The sequence below is a fragment of the Bactrocera dorsalis genome, chromosome 4, assembly GCF_023373825.1.
Source record: "Bactrocera dorsalis isolate Fly_Bdor chromosome 4, ASM2337382v1, whole genome shotgun sequence".
NCBI classification, from domain to species: Eukaryota; Metazoa; Arthropoda; class Insecta; order Diptera; family Tephritidae; genus Bactrocera; species Bactrocera dorsalis.
Genome location: NC_064306.1, coordinates 68,998,497 through 69,016,895, shown reverse-complemented (window position 1 = coordinate 69,016,895; position 18,399 = coordinate 68,998,497). Strand labels below are relative to the sequence as shown.

The 18,399-nt window shown below is 35.0% G+C and overlaps 1 protein-coding gene across 2 annotated transcripts; it reads left to right on the top strand.

Annotated features, from left to right (window-relative positions):
* Positions 1–316: 316 nt before the first annotated feature.
* LOC105225906 (putative protein TPRXL) lies at positions 317–18,060 on the top strand. Of its 2 annotated transcripts, XM_011204580.4 has the most exons (5): positions 317–1,189; positions 14,339–14,598; positions 16,441–16,813; positions 16,924–17,190; positions 17,262–18,060. In XM_011204580.4, the coding sequence occupies exons 2-5, from the start codon at positions 14,381–14,383 to the stop codon at positions 17,538–17,540; spliced, it is 1,137 nt and encodes a 378-aa protein (XP_011202882.2). In that variant the 5' UTR covers positions 317–1,189; positions 14,339–14,380; the 3' UTR covers positions 17,541–18,060. The 2 variants fall into 2 exon arrangements, with proteins under 2 accessions (XP_011202882.2, XP_011202885.2); XM_011204583.4 differs by lacking the exon at positions 14,339–14,598.
* Positions 18,061–18,399: the final 339 nt, after the last annotated feature.

The following is an 18,399-nucleotide window of genomic DNA, read 5'->3' as shown; positions in this document are numbered from 1 at the left end:
ATATGAAAAAAGGGGACATAATTTTTAATTTTATTTACATACATTTTTTTTATTTCCGTTTGCAAGAAAAACTGCAGAACTTGTTTGGTGTTCCCTGCGTTTTTTGTAAATATTTACTCTCAATCCTACACCTCTCTTTCGTAAACAAGATTATCGTTGGCTGCGTCTTGCAATTATCGTTGTGTTATTGCGCCACTTATTCGTTATCTATTAAGTCAGTGTTACCTTTTTACGTAAAAGTACGCTTTCGCAAATGGAAATAAGTACATGTTAGTGCAGCTCTGCTATTGTTCATTTTGTTTGAAGAAAATTTCCTCAGTTTGTCGCCGAAATTGAATGTGGTAAGGAGTGTTTAAAAGTGTTATACTGTTTGTTATGTTAATTTGATAGCATAATTATATCCCGGCTTTTTAATTGACGTTTGCGGTTTTTTCACAAGTTTCTATAATTTTTAAGAATTGTGTTGTAAAAAGTTTGTTTATAACAGTGTTAACAACAAGTGCAAAAAGTTATTACCATTTTATATTTGAAACAAAAGAAGCATTTGTTGACTTACAAAGAAAAAGCCAGGAAGACAACACCATTTCTTACACCGCTTGAATTTGAAACATGTAGAGAAAATCTCTGTCGCGAAGAATGCCTCACGTAGGCATAAAGACTGGTGACTGGTTGCTGAAAGTGTTGAAATAGCAACGTCAACATTTTTCATTTCTGTTTTGTGCAATTAATGTGACCACAAACTTACTTACTAAATTCAAAATAATTTCGTAAGAAACCAGTGTTGTACCAACTTTTTGAAAAATTTAAATAATTCGTTTTGTGTGGTCATAGCGCTCATAACAAAATCTGAGCTTTTTGGTGAATCTTGCTTATTACATATTTTCTGGATAAAGGTGGGATGCTTTTGTTCACCCGAAAAAAAACTCCACTTGTCGAACTGGTTTTTAACTTTCTTCGCCGAACTAAGCGATACACAAATACTCACTACACCAACGTAAGCTACTGCGGAGGAACACGGACAGAATTCCTTGGTTAGTACACACAAGTACCATTAAAAGAAGTCTGGTGTCAAAGCAGTCTTTAGTTAGTCAGCCAGTGAGCGACAAATCATTTTTATCTTAATGTTTGGAATCTCAGCAGGCAATAAAACAGGCAGCACCATAAAATTGCTTAATAGCAAACAGTGGAGGTAAGTTAAACACAAGCGCACACATTTTGTTTTATTTTATGAAATATTCATTTATGAGATTGTTTACAGATATTTAAATGAAAAAATTTCCTATATAATTAGCATTTTAAAATAAAAATAAAAAGTTTATATCAAAATTGTAATCTAACATGTGAGCAATTTAGAAACCTTAGTCAAAATATTTTGAAAAAATTTAATTATTTGATCAAAAAACTATCCAAGTGGTATGATTTCAGAATTTTTTTATTTTTAAGACTTTATCGTTAATGGCCCTTTATCTGCCCCATCTTCGTAATAAAGGGATATGGTAATCAATGACCACAAGAAAGTAATGAAATAGAAAAACTAAACGCGTAACGGTAGGTGATTCAAGATTAATTGAAGAACAAGGTCAAAAACATCATATAAATTAGTTACTTACATTCATGCAAGTTAAAATAAACGCAATAGTCATGTTGCTGGCACGTTTTCGAATCTACCAAAAAAAAAGACATCGAGAACTTTTTTTCGATTAATTGAGAAATAAATTCATTACCTAAATCTTGATTAAACCGAATTCTCTAATTCCTCTAATTTCCTCATTAACTAACAAGCAATAGCAGTTCGTTTGTAAGTGGCGTAAGACCAGAAGTTGTAGCACGAACAGTTTCAATGCAAAGGTAATACGCCAAGCAAAGCATATCCAACCTGCTATTTTTTTCTTGTTGCTGCAACCAGTAAACGGGTTTTTGTCGAAGAAGATAAAGAAACATCAGACTCCTGCTGTTGCTTGTCAATAAAAAAATGTTGTGATTCACATTGAAGCTAGTTATGCTGAAGAACATATTTAAAGCCAGTTTTTTCAGTACTGATTTCGTTATATAATATTATAAAAAATACTTGTATTATATGAAATTTGATAGGCCTCTGCTAGGTGTAAGCGAATTTTCACTCGCTCCATTGAGTTTAACAAACACATGTTTTTAAGTAAGTACAGAGCGTAATGCTATTATTTGCTTAATACTAACCAATTTTATATAAAAAATAGTAATATATGTATTTAATTAGTTTTTTGTCAACAAAACTTGATACCCTTCAAAAAACTTGATTGAGCTTAAATTCAATATTATTAATATTGTATTTATAAATTGTCAACAGCATAGATTGGTTTGTTTTGTTTATATGAATGTACATATGTACATATATACATATATCAGACTGGTTTATTTACGTACATAGAGCTGTGAATAGACCTGTTAAAAAATTTCGATAACGAGGCTTTTTTGTATGAAGAAATGTATTAATAAATCTACATAAGTATTTACAAGTGCAAACAAGTTAAATACATACATATGTATGTATATACTTTTATGCGAGCAAGAATACTTATAATTAAACTCACAAATTTAATATTTCATTTGATAACTGACCTTAATTTGATGAGTATTTCATAAATTTAATTTTGAGCATTTAAATTCAAAACAATAGGGTATCACATGCATATGTATGTACATACATATATATGCAGGTCTAATTTAAAAATTATTTGCATTACAGAGTAAAACTATATATTTCGCAATTTACAAAACACTAACAAAGGAAGCCAATAATTTAGTCGCCAAAAATAACAGAACTGTGTTTAAAAAACGCTGTCAATTAGTATAGTAGTAATTCACTTAAGTTATTAGCACTTATACACATACATATGTTTGTAGATATGCACATGCATACAAACATTTGCACTAAACAAATGAATATGCATACATAGAGAAACGGTTTTTATTAATTATCGTAAAACGTTAATGTATGTACATAAGTATGTGGACGTAAACAAAACAAAACTTAAGATCGACGTTGTCTTCATCTTCAATTTAGTCGTCGTTGTTGCTGTTCATTGTTTCGATAACGTGTTGATTGTAATTTTTTGCTCTACCGGTCCAGACCAGATCATGCGAACAGTAAATACTCGTACTCACAGTGCCGCTAAAAAAATTGCATTAAAACTTATTAGAAATAGCTGAATATTACAGCTCCCTTAGATGCCGTTTTAAACCTCATTAAGATATTTTTATTTAAAGACATTATAATCCACTTCGTTGGTCAAAATTTGAGTTGTTGGAAAAAATTGCAAAACCCCATTTATAATAAAATATCTAATATTGATTACTGTAAATACATATATACAAAATACATATGTATGTACTTTTAGTTACTTTTTTTTTTTATAAAGAGTTTGTACATATTTATCATTAAGTCTGATTGCACTTTTTTCAAATTAATTTCTGTCTTTATATTGTTTCTTCTTTTATCCTAAATAAGAAAATAACGTCTTTTTAAACATAAGTGCATCTTTTCGTATGCATACATATGTACATATGTACAACATACTTTTGAATATCGATTCTGCTCACTCAATTGGTGTCTCGTTATATACAACTAGAATGTATGGTAGATACATGCATATGTATATGTACATATGTATGTACGTATATTAAGTATGTAAGTAAATACTATATTCGCATTTATTGCAACGCCAAATGACATTTGTACATACATACATACATATATCTACTATCTATTCTTCAATAACAGACATAAAAATGAAAATGAAATAAATCTCGACTGACAAATGGACATTTACTTGAATGCATTTTCCTTATATCGCAATGGCATCGCTGATTATAATTAACAATTTATGACGTACTTATGAACAGTTGCGGTCAAAATAGTAGTAGTGCGCACAATGCAGAAAATAAATCAATACTGGAGACTGTGCAGGCCACTCCATGACCTTAACCCTATTTTTCTGAAACCATTGCTGAGCCAACTTGCTTGTGTGCTTTGGGTCATTGTCTTATTGCAAGGGCCAATGTAGCGGCATTTCTTCGAGGGCTTAGGGTAGCATTACTTCTTGCATAATTCGAACAAGTGCAGTACCATCCATGGTTTCCTTAATCCAATATATCTGTCCCACTGGGTTGGGTTGTACTCCGAGTTGGTTGGTCCTCTTACGTATTGACGGGATCCCCTTGCACACCATAGCACGATTTTGGATTCATTTGTACATAAAATGTTTATCAATTTTGCTAGGGGCCAATCGAAGTGGTTATTTGCAAAATTCAGCCGTTGATTCACATGTTTTTTTTGATAACAACGACACTTTTCTTGGGCTATGAGCTTCTAAATCATAATCTCGCAAACGTCTACGAATTGTTTCTATGAGAAAAGTACCACGTACTAAATTTAGTCGAAATCGGTTAGTCGGGTCCCGAGATATGTGATTTCGCCAAAAAGTAGGGGGTACCCCGCCCATCGTCAAATTTTTATACCGGCTCCTATAAAGACTTCTCATACCATCTCGGAGGTAAAATTGAATGTCTCTCTCGTTATTGATTATCTGTTTTATTTTATTGATTTATTTCACTCTTGGTAGTTTTTAACAATACCGTTATATTTGAATTGAGAGAGTTATCTTCTGATTTCATCCATTTTCACACTGTCGGTAGAAGTTCTTCTAATATTTGGCCTAGGCTAATTTAGTTGTTATAGCAAATTTATACATATGTATGTACATTATACTTATTAGAGGGTGTAGCCACGCCCACTTTTTCAAAATTTTTGCCCGCTTATTTCCTTTGCTACTTCGATCCCTTGTGCCAAATTAGAATTTTATATCTTAATCTAGCGCTTAGTAATGACATTTTGTGGGCGTGACAGTTCGATTACGCCCATCTGCGGACTCTTACTTGTTTTGCCAAGCAACGCGCGTACCAAGTTTCATCAAGCAGATAAACTGTCACCCGGATTTGAACTCATCATCCTAATAATTTATATATACAGCTGCGGTCAATATAATAGCACCACGCATAAATTTATACTGACTCCGTTTATATCTCTTTAACTCTTGGGCCAATTCAACTCATAACAAAATAATAAATTCTTTGATGCTAATAGTTCATTATCATAAAAAAATTATTTGTTTTTTTTAACAGTTTATAATATGATTTTTTAAGAGCTTGATAACTTTTTTAAAAAAAAAAACGCATAAAATTTGCAAAATCTCATCAGTTCTTTATTTGAAACGTTAGATTGGTTCATGACATTTACTTTTTGAAGATAATTTCATTTAAATGTTGACCGCGGCTGCGTCTTAGGTGGTCCATTCGGAAAGTCCAATTTTGGGCAACTTTTTCGAGCATTTCGGCCGGAATAGCCCGAATTTCTTCGGAAATGTTGTCTTCCAAAGCTGGAATAGTTGCTGGCTTATTTCTGTAGACTTTAGACTTGACGTAGCCCCACAAAAAATAGTCTAAAGGCGTTAAATCGCATGATCTTGGTGGCCAACTTACGGGTCCATTTCTTGAGATGAAATGTTGTCCGAAGTTTTCCCTCAAAATGGCCATAGAATCGCGAGCTGTGTGGCATGTAGCGCCATCTTGTTGAAACCACATGTCAACCAAGTTCAGTTCTTCCATTTTTGGCAACAAAAAGTTTGTTAGCATCGAACGATAGCGATCGCCATTCACCGTAACGTTGCGTCCAACAGCATCTTTGAAAAAATACGGTCCAATGATTCCACCAGCGTACAAACCACACCAAACAGTGCATTTTTCGGGATGCATGGGCAGTTCTTGAACGGCTTCTGGTTGCTCTTCACCCCAAATGCGGCAATTTTGCTTATTTACGTAGCCATTCAACCAGAAATGAGCCTCATCGCTGAACAAAACACGCGCGCGAAACACATTTCGGACCGAACACTGATTTTGGTAATAAAATTCAATGATTTGCAAGCGTTGCTCGTTAGTAAGTCTATTCATGATGAAATGTCAAAGCATACTGAGCATCTTTCTCTTTGACACCATGTCTGAAATCCCACGTGATCTGTCAAATACTAATGCATGAAAATCCTAACCTCAAAAAAATCACCCGTTATGTTAATGAATTTAAACAAACACCTTAAAAACTACACAGTCAAAATAATAGCACTTCAATTCATTTTTAACAAAAATAATGGTCTTTCTTAAAATAAATCAAAAATTTTAGTCAGATATCTTTTAGATTAATACTAATAATAATTAATTACATATTTTCAGTACTTTGTCGCGTGCCCTTTGTTTGCTATTACAGCGGCACAACGCCTTCCCATGGAATCCACTAAATGCTGGCATCTTTCAACTTTTATGGAGCTCCAAATTTTCTGCACAGCCTGCCAGAGCCCTTCAACAGTTGTTGGTTTTATTGTAGATACACCCTTCTTTATGTCGGTCCACAGATTTTCGATAGGGTTCAAATCCGGGGACTGTGCAGGCCACTCCATTACATTGATGGAGTTATCGTTTAACCATTTTTTTGCCATTTTGCTGGTGTGTTTGGGGTCATTGTCTTGCTGGAAGACCCACACCAGCGGCATTTCGTAGGAAGCATACGGCAGCATAATTTCATCAAGGATTTTTACATAAACCGATGAATCCATAACGGTTTTGATCCAATATATGGGACCCACACCTTGATATGAGAAGCAACCCCATACCATAATACTATGACCTCCATGTTTGATAGTTTTTGATGTGAATTGTGGCTTGTATTCGCTGTTAGGTGGCCTACGGACAAAACATCTTGAACCCTTTCCACCAAAAAGAACAATTTTGGATTCGTCAGTCCGTAGCACATTTCTCCACTTTTCGTTTGGCCAATTTAGATGTGCTTTAGCAAAAGACATTCGTTTAGCAATATGCTTAGAGGAAAGCAGCGGCACTTTTCGAGGACTGCAGGCATTCAGGCTGTTGTCTCGAAGTCTGCGGCGAATAGTTTCCACGCTCGCCGGCACATCCAATGTTTTTTTGAGCTCCGTAGCTGTCATAAAGGGATTTGCTTTAGTCGTCCTTACTAAACGTTTTACCATTAAGGGTGACAAAACACGCTTTCTACCACGGGATTCAACTTTTTGTTCATATCTTACAGCATTTATTATCATTTTATTGGAACAGCCCAGCATATCCCTTATCTGGGAATACGATTTACCCTCGGACGCAAATTTTTTTATTAGTTCACGTTTTTCCGGCGAACAATGCTTTCCGCGACCCATAACTATACAATTTTTTGTAAATTATTACACGATTTAATAGAAAAAATATAAAAAGATGTTTATTACCTTCCGTTTTCACTTTTTTCCACAAATTTTTGCAAAACAAACAAAAAAGAGTCTACTGGTGCTATTTTATTGACTGCACGAAATGAGAGGTGTTGGCAAAAGATCTGTTATAACTCATTAACAGTTACGAAATTTGACAACAAATGCACACACTCTGAGAGAGCATAAATAATGTAACTGTTTTTTACACTCAAAAAAATAACATAACAAATAGCTGAAATTTTTACATCACTCGAATCAGATAATTGCAACTGGTGCTATTATATTGACCGGCACTGTACATATAACGGATTTTTCTCTCTTCAGTAAGGTTTACCATTTCGTCATGGAAAGATAATCGATCCAACAACGAGTCGAAATTATTAAAATTTACTACCGAAATTCAGAGTCAGTGGCCTCTACTTTAAGAGCACTACGTCCAACTTATGGTCGTAATAATCGAATCCACAGGCAGAGCACAAATTGCTTTCATTCCAGTGAGACAAAGAAGGGTCCGTAGTGTCGAGAATATTGCACACAAGTGCATCAATTGGGGAAGATCCAAATCAGTCTCTCACACGCCTCGTTCTCAAGCGTTGGGCATCTTTGTGTCATCGTTGTAACGAATTTTGTGAAAAGATCGACATCACAAGCTACACAGCGAATGTCATAATCGATTTATTGAAAACCAAGTTTGGTGAACGTGCCGTTTTTGTTTTATTTAAATAAACTTCTGTAGCGCTTTTGAAAAATACATACAAGTACAACTTCCCTTGAATGCCAGCATTAAAAAGTCCTAGTTTCAGTTGGAAAAGCAAAGAAAAAGTGTATGTTTTTAAACCTCTACTTATGGAAAGTTGAAAAGTCGAATTAAAACTCGATTGTCAAATATTGTAATTGCCACTATATTTTTGAAATTTGAAAATAAAAAAAAAAAAAAAAACAAGTAAGGAAGGGATAAGTTCGGGTGTAACCGAACATTTTATACTCTCGCATGATAAAGTGATAATCGAGATTTCATTATCCGTCATTTACCTATCATCATTGCTTCCTAATGTATATATTTTACAGAGAAGGCATCAGATGGAATTCAAAATGGCGTTATATTGGAATAAGGCGTGGTTGTGAACCGATTTCACCCATATTTCGTACATGTCATCAAGGTGTTAAGAAAATGTTATATACCGAATTTCATTGAAATCGGTCGAGTAGTTCCTGAGATATGGTTTTTGGTCCATAAGTGGGCGACGCCACGCCCATTTTCAATTTTTAAAAAAAGTCTGGGTGCAACTTCCTTCTGCCATTTCTTCCGTAAAATTTAGTGTTTCTGGCGTTTTTTGTTAGTCGGTTAACGCAATTTTAGTGATTTTCAACATAACCTTTGTATGGGAGGTGGGCGTGGTTATTATCCGATTTCTTCCATTTTTGAACTGTATATGGAAATGCCTGAAGGAAACGACTATATAGAGTTTGGTTGTAATAGCTATAGTAGTTTCCGAGATATATACAAAAAACTTAGTAGGGGCGGGGCCACGCCCACTTTTCCAAAAAAATTACGTCCAAATATGCTCCTCCCTAATGCGATCCTTTGTGCTAAATTTCACTTTAATATCTTTATTTATGGCTTAGTTATGACATTTTATAAGTTTTCGGTTTCCGCCATTTTGTGGGCGTGGCAGTGGGCCGATTTTGCCCATCTTCGAACTTAACCTTCTTATGGAGCCAAGAAATACGTGTACCAAGTTTCATCATGATATCTCAATTTTTACTCAAGTTACAGCTTGCACGGACGGACGGACGGACAGACGGACGGACGGACAGACAGACATCCGGATTTCAACTCTACTCGTCACCCTGATCACTTTGGTATATATAACCCTATATCTGGCTCTTTTAGTTTTAGGACTTACAAACAACCGTTATGTGAACAAAACTATAATACTCTCTTTAGCAACTTTGTTGCGAGAGTATAACAAAGATTGTATCATTGCTTAGTCAGCTTGACAATCATGACAATCAAGTATTTTTGCGGTTTGTCCGCCAGCTCGTTTGACCTTAATCTACGACAACAAGTGAACAAAGCACGTTGATAAATTAATTGAAACCTCGTTTGCGACTGCACCTCTCCCGGCGTCGTCGCCCCCTGCGGCATTGCTATGATCTTTCGGCATTTTTGTTGCCGCTACGAATATTTCAAACAAGGTATTTTTCGTATTCTATAAATGCGTGAAGTTTTATTTATTTTCACTTTTAGCTCAATAAATATGTACATGTGTATACATACATATCTTTACATACAAGTATGTGAGTTAACCGTATTGTGTTTGAAAGTTGCGTGACTTATACGTAATTGTCTTACATTTTTACACCCTGAATGAACGAACCACGAAGTTTGTAAGGAAACATCGAAGACCCTATTAAATACACGTACATACTTACATACAAATGATCTGCGTGACGAACTGAGTCGTCGCTCTGCGTGTTAGATTAGATTATGTTAATCTGGTAGGCCAATAAGCCACGCCCAGACCAATTTTGGTTCTTTGCGATACCAAATGGAGTTCTGTTGTTAGGTCCAAGAGGAATAGTCATCCTTTAGGAAGCCTTCGCTTGACGCGAATTTTAACAGACTCTGCACTCCTCACTATCGTTACCTCCTCTGTATCATACCGCGGGGACCACAGATGTTTACCGCGTAGTCTTGCCAATACGGGATAAGTGCGCAAGAGATACTCTATTGTTTCCCTGGTGTCCTGCTCTGAGCATTTCCTAACGTCTTCTCGATCTGTCAGCCCCACCCTGCGGGCGTGTATCGCCACCAGACGGTGACCAGTTAGTATTCCCATCATGTTCCTACAGTTTCTTCTATCGAGTGCCAATAGGAATTTGCAGTAGCTGGTAGCTGGTTCCATAGGGTTTTGATTTTCTTTACCGTCGTATAGACAATGCAACTGAATCAAAATTAAGTTTTTGGAAGAAAACTAGAACCTGTGAAGGGTATAATAGCTTCGGTGTAAGTGAAGTTAACATTTTTTTTTTTTTTTTTGTAGTTATGTACATACGTAAATATTTTTATTTCTTTCAATTGGCACTCGCTTTTTAACGAGTATGCAGAAATGTAATAAAATACAAATTGACTTGCGAGGTGTGGTCACATAAATTCCAAATTACACAATGCTACAAGTAACTGAAACTGAACTGTCTTTAGAGCATGATTTTTAACGTGAAGCCTCAAATTATCCACCCGCCAACTAACAAAGTGAAGTAAAAGAACTTGAAGCGGCCGAACAAAACATCAGCTCTTTTACCAACGTTAAAGGCCTGTGGATACTGCATAAAGATTTGTGTAAAAATGTACATACATATGTATGTTTAACGTATCCAGTTATGTATGTATATATGCATGTATACAAGCCCTTCTTACAAAGTTATTCGCATGGCTGTTTCTTCAAAGTACACATAAAACAAGTTGGCAGCCGGCAACTAAACTGAAATTCCAATAGCTTTAAACAACAATACCAAGCTTAAGGCAGTAAAAGCATACCGAGTTGCTGCGATCTGCTTTGCAGATCAATGCTTCATGTAGCGATTGTTTAAAGGCTTAAGTATGCAGAACGTATGGCTAAATACATGCTTTACAATCAAGTCTCTTATTTTTGAGTTACCGAAAATGTTTTAACAAATTATCTGATTGAATCTTGCTAATTAAGGGCACGCGTAATTTAAAATAATAAAAAAAACTGTTTTTTTTTTCTCAATATTATGCTTTTTGAGTAACAGCCATTTAAGAGATTACATGGGTTTACGGGTTTCAAAAAATCGATTTTGTTATTGTCTTATTAACGTCTACAACAGCTCTAGATTATTGCCCTAATGTTCAAGCTGATACGAGTAATAGTTTCGGAGATACAATCTTGAGGACTTGTGCGCTCGAGACTAGCGCGCGCCGTCTTTAAAAGCGTTTTTCTCGAATCTTGTGTTTTTGAAGTCGGTTAGCACGATTTCCCGAGAACTACTCAACCAATCTTCATGAAATTTTACACAGGACTTTGAGATACAATTCTTGAAGACTTCGATTACAACTAATTGAAAAAAAAATGTCGCGAAATTTTTTGTTTTTTTTTTTTTGTTAAAATCCAAAAATCCAATCAGTCAAATCAATCAGTTTTTTTTTTCTTTCGTCCATGTTCTAAGTTAAGGTTTTAACTCAAACACGTACTTTTCTCTTTTGATGATCCTGTAAAGAGTTATCTTGCCAACGCGGAGTCCCGCGGTCCCGAGGTATCCCAGAAATGGCGTCGCAATGGCCGAGTTTCAACCTCTTTTTTTTCAAAATATTTCAGAGTTTCTTTGTTAATAGTGTATGTCTGTAACAATAAAAAATCTAATAAAGTATTTCATTTTTATATGAAAAAAAAAAATTGTTGAAAAAATGCTGTTTTTACCCGAGGAAACCCATGTAACCCCTTAAAGAGTAATCGCCCAGTTCAATCAGCTCATCTTTAAACGCAAAACTAGATTTTTGAAATTTGCTTGAGTGACTAATCGGAGAGAAATGATCCCATCACTATAAAATTGTCTACATTTTCTGTATATGGTTCACCATACAAGGGCCTACCAGATTTTTGATAATATAGATAATTTTTTCAGGTTTCATCCGCGAAGAAGTCAAATTTCAATTCAGTAGTGAAAGACATTATCAGAACCGTTCGAGATTGCGCGTCACTCGAAAAATATTTAATTTTTATCAAAATTTTGAAATTAAGCAATATGATTGCTTAGATGTATTTGCTGATTTTAATATAAAACAGAGGGACAAAAAGGTTAAATTAAAAATAAAGGGTTTGATAAATATTGGCAACCTCTTCATAAAAATTACTTTACAAAATTATTTAAAAATTCGCTTACGAAATTCCTATGAGGACTGTAAGAATCGCTGTTTAGTTTCCTTTTTTATCCGGCAGGTAAATCGAACCTGACAAGAGGCACCAGCAATGCCGCTATGCAAAAAGCATCCAATTGAAGTTGAAGTTGTTATTTGTTGTTTTTGCGCTCGCATACTTACTAGCCTCGGCCATAAAGAACAGCAGACACGCTTTATTTTACGAATTATTGCAACCAATGGAGTCTGTGTCTTCCATTTTCTAAAGAATCTAACTAAGCCGTGCTGCTATTCTCTCATAGTCGATCAATGATCAGCAGCAATTGTTTATTGCTACCAAGCCTGTGTATATTTATGTATATACATATATACTTATGTATATGTTTATACATATATGAATTATGGTTGTTTAGCACTTGGTGGTCTATTGAGTTCTCCACAAAGCGTCTGCATTGAGCCGCTCCACTTTTTACGGTCTTAACGTTGTGGGCTCGGGCCGTTGGGGCAAGGCATACCCTTGCCGATCTTTGTCTGTGATTTTGTAGCAGCATGAATAACAATCATGCTACAAGTAACACAAGCTCATAGTATTTATGGTGACAATATATCTTTAGTTCGTGCACTCAATAAACAACACGTTTCTCTCATTTCTTACCAGGTTTATATATACACATGCGATACATACATATGTACATATGTGGCTTAACGAAAGGTTTGGCAAAAAGTAGTTAAAATTTCAGATTTGTGAGCTAAATAGAGAATTAAGATTTAAGTCACGCAATAATTTTTAAGCCAATTCAAATCAGACTTCAGAACCCTAAATATTGGATATTTGGAAAATGTAAAAATGTTGTCTGTGTCTTCAATTAAATGGATTTTTTATCGTATTTCAGTTATCTGAACCAACGAGCCATTTACTTCTGAAAGTTTTAGTGTTCTTGCTTGGTCCTTTGAATCATAATCGTTTTGGCAATCTTAAAGAGGTATTTTGAGAATTTAGTATTTGGCGAAAAATGTCATGCATTTATTCTTTATTCATTACACCGATGTTTGACAGTTTTGTATTTGTGAGTTTCGGGCATGTATAAGGTTTTTTAATAGGGAAAAACAAAAGTAGACCGATAGGGACAGCAAACGACGCCATATTTTCCCCCTCTCTTGACATTTCTCTTCAGTAAGGTTTGCCATTTCGTCATGGAAAGATATACGATCCTACATCCTTACAAGATCAAATTGACACAAGAACAACTTGAACATTATTCGGATTTTCAACGAAAATCATCTTCAGCGATGAGGCACATTTCTGGCTGAATGGCTTTGTCAATAAGCAAAATATGCGTTATTGGTCAGGCAGCAATCCACACGTACTCCATGAGTCACCATTGCATTCCGAAAAAATTACGGTTGGGTGCAATTTATGGGCCGGCGGCGTCATTGGGCCGTACTTCTTCCGTGATGATAAATATCGGCACGTTATTGAGAATGGTAATCGCTAATCGCAATCATAACCGAAAATTTTGGGCCCGAATTGGATGATATGGACTAGGACAATATGCGGTTCCAACAGGACGACGCCACAAGCCACATAGTGAATGTCACAATCGATTTATTGAAACCAGTGAAGTTTTTTGGAAATGGCCCAGCCAATTGGTCGCCACGGTCGTGCGATTTGACGCCGTTAGACTATTTCTTGTGCGGCTACGTCAAGTCTATCGTCTATGCCAACTAGTCAGCGCCGATTGATGCACTTCGTACGAATGTCGAACGTGAAATTGCAGCAGTATCCGCCGATTTATGCTTGAAAACTGTCGAAAATAGAGTTCAGTGTCTTGACTTCTGTAAGCCTGTCCGTGATGGCTCTGCAAAACAAATCGAGTTCCATGCATAATGGCTTGGAATGTACTTTCACAGAAATAAAAAATTTCATTAATATCCCAAACCGTTTTTGTTTTATTTTTGCGCTCTTATTAAAAACCCCGTTACTTCGATAGTTTCCACCAATATTGGTAAAACTTTAAGCACATATGGATGCTTATATATCTTAATGATATATAAAGTAGTGAATATGTAACTAATTTTTTCTCTTTTTCTAGTTTCTATAATACATAGATAATCGTTATTTATGTTATTATATTTCATTTTCTTTCAAACAAAATAGCATTTCAAAATAAGCAAGCTATAAATAACAACAACTGAAAAAATGTCTTCGTCGCGTAATAAATTCTTTAGTAGCGGCAAATTATCAAATAAGTCTGGTTCGTCAGGTCTCCGCATACTATGGATACCGGGGGGACGTAAAAGCCATCCCAAAGGTCGTTTCGACTCCACCAACAAACATGTGCCGCACAAAGGTGAACAAAAGAAAAACGAGGTGTGGTCCCTGGGTGGGAGTAAAAATCAAAAAGACCTACTCGATGCGTAAGTTTTCGCTGTATCAAATACAATATCTAAAGAATTTAAACAAAAAACTTGCTTTATCTTTTAATCTGGTGTTCTACAACATCTTCCATATAATCTGTACATACTTTCGCAATAATTAGTGGATGATGGCATTAAAGAGCATTCGTAAGTTAATACAAATACAATTCATCATTGTGTTACTGAAATAACTGTTTTGGCACTACAAATACCATTTTATGTCATAATGACACGAGCATGTAAACATTTCATTACAATTCGAAAATTCATTCATTCACATTTAAACACACTTCATGACTTAAATTGGTTTGACAAACTGAACTTATTAAAATTAAATTTGTACATATGTACATAATATAAATATATAAATATTAAAAATTATAAACAACTAATATATAACTAATAACATATGTATTTTGAAAATGATAGATTCTAAAATTTTTAAGAATTTTAGTTGTTTGAATTAAATCAACCGGCACTGAAAATCGGTTTGGTTTCGAAACGGAATTCATTCAGTTTTGCATAAATACATTTGTACACTCCATGGATATCTAGGTACTTTATATTTCGCACTAACGTCCAAGTTGTCTCGGAGACTTAATACAATTGTAAACAAAACTTCATAAGCACGCTCCATAACAAAAATTTGCAACAAATGAGTCGGTTATTGTTTTTGTTTACAATTCGCGCTCAACTTATGTATAAACAAAAGTTTTTTTTTTAATGTAGTACATACACGTGACATATATACTGTCTCTCTTTCCTAGCTTTGGAGCACTTATATTTCATTGCACGAGCTTATTGTAGTCGTTCCATGCTCACAGTGTCTATATTTGAAGCGAAGTGAAGCCAAATCACCGGGCACTCTACTCGCAATTTGAGCTTCTCCATATTACGCTCGACTGGATCCAACCAGCATACATGAATATGCCGCGGGCAAATCTCAATCTCAGCTGTTCAATTATTATTAGAGGAAGGTGTTCGGTTTAGTGCTTGCGTTGGTGTGCCAAATGGTTGATTGCGCTTGTTTGGCGTGAGATTTTCCGGATTTTGAACTGCTCATTAAACAGCGCAACATCAGCAACGCGGATGCCGAAGATGTTGAACATCTTTCAGTGTTATTTTATCCGTTTAATTTGCTTCTTCTGCTGGTATTTATTCGCTCTGATTTTCTGGAGGTGTTTAAATAACTACAACAAAGGCAACCTTAAACAAAAAGAAACAATGTAAAAATTGTTAAAAACCTTAAAATCCAAAATCTGAGTGCATAGAAGCGAAACGTACACCGATTAGTCATTGAGTGCAAAAGAGTTTTAGTCAAATAAAGTATACGTCATTCGTATATTCAAGTGTTGAAGTCACACAACTGTATGCTTTACATATCTAAATCGAAAAGAAAAAGTAAAATATTTAACAATATTTAGCAAACATTTTTAAAACATTCAACATTATCATATTTATATTTATGTGCATTATACAACCCAACCATAATTTATTTCATATGTACATTGTCATTTGATACTTGTGACATCATCATTTAAGCCTAACCCAAGCATTGTTGTGAACGCGATGCGCATACAGAAAATCCAATAATTGACATACAATTCCATCGCATTGCACATGTAAACATGTAAATATTGTACAATCAAATGCCGCATATAACTTAAATGCGCACTGGCTAACTACTTACGTTCATATGCCTGCTTACATACATACAATCATGCATTTGTACATATTTACAAATATGCACATTACATTCATCGGCCTAACGCATTTTTTAAGCACAACATCGCCCCGATCGGTTTTCTAATATGCTTTTTTCTCTAATATTTTATCCTTTAGCGATCCTGACAATAACCTCTTTGACGGCCCTTCAGTTTCTGGCATAACGTCAGCTGCTTGTGCCCTCGGCGCTGTGGGTGTGGAGAAATGTACCAACTCAGCAACAACACCAACAATATCTATCTCAACAGCCGAAGGCAGTTCAAGCCCTGATGCCAAGGTTCATAACGCAGCACAAACCCCCAGTAGTACAGCCTCTACAACGCCTATAGTATCTATACCGAACAGCCCCGATACTGGTGCCACACCGAAATTAATTGTTATAACAACTTCTAGTACAACGGGGAGTGACAAAAGTCCAAGCTCTAGCAGTATGCCGGCCAAAACTGCGTTTACAACTGTGACCACAACTACAACGGCAGAAATAATGGATGTAAGTATTTACGAATTATATACATACTATACATACATACATATATGAATTTCATTTAAAAATGTTTGTAAATGGATATACATATTCACATTATTATATTTTTAACGCAGGAGAATCGTTTTTCAATTCTCGGCAAGGACATTTCGAACGAGGTCGACGTATATGACCTGCCATCACCACCTAAAAATGGTCTTAATACTCCACCACCTGAGGGTGCAACGAGTGTGCTCTTGAATACATCGGCTGGTACGACGGCTTCAACAGCGACCACACCGTCGCCGTCTAACACACCTAAACAACATAGTGAACGAGATTCTGTGGCTGGTTTGTCCCCCAAAAAGAAGCATCGCCATAAAAATGAAAATAATAACCATCAGGTAATGTCGTTTTGCTGTACCAATACTGTTGTATTATTCATTAAAAAATAATAATAAAATTGCCATTTCAGAATGATATTGATTCCATCGAAAGTATATCCGATAATACAAAATTGCCAAGTAACGATCTTGAATGGATTGATGAACTACTTCTCGAACGGAATGGCAAGGAATTGCTCAGTAAGAAGAACAAGAAAAAGAAAAAGAAGATCTCAACTACGAAGGAATTAGACCAACTTGACGGCGTATCGAGCAAGCAAAGCGCCAAAGACGGCGTTGCCGATGAAGACGATAAAGTGGTAAAGTGTCTTTACTACACATTGATGTGCTGCGATTGTACAATCTCTTAATGGACCACTTAGTCCTGAACAACAACATTTTTTTTTTAAACAAAATGTGCAGTTAAGAAACTTTGTATACAATGTTTTACAAAATCAAAATATTTAATTAAACGAGTCTGTCCAGTATATACATATATATTTATATACATATATACAATTAATAATATAAAATGCAAGACGAACTTGCATTCGCTGAATTACTTAAGAGAAATTGCCAATTGTTAACATGAAATATTCCTGCTGATTAGATAGTACGTAAGGTAAATATATATGCGTTTAAGAGCCCTATATTGGAGAATAAATACGCTCTTAATATTTATGTATTTAATACAAAATAATTAATAAGTTATCGTTATGTAATAAAAAACATTCACATGAACGATTTTTATACATACAAAAATATAAGCAAACATATACATACATACATATGTATATCTCTTTTATATAAAAATGAGTACATGAAATCGCTATTTTAATAAATTGAAAACATGCAACAGTGCAGCTGAAGTATGACCATCTGAAAAATATACCATTTGTGTTTTACTTTATATGTATGTATGTACTCGTGCATGGGAAAGTAGAATTTCAAAATAGTACAATATTATTAGGAATATAAAATATTAACTTATATCCATACATTCTTCGGGGTTTAAACTTGGAATAGAAATTTTTGCCGCTTTAAGTTGAAACACTAGACTGTTGGATTATTCGTGTTTTATAAATTAACTATGTGTTTAAATTCAAAATGGGCAAAATCGGACTACAAACACAACCATTCTCTTTATAGCGGTTATTTCAAATCACAACTGTTCGTTTGACGATAGAAAACTTTCAATAATTTTATCAACAAAGTATGTATGAAAAACAC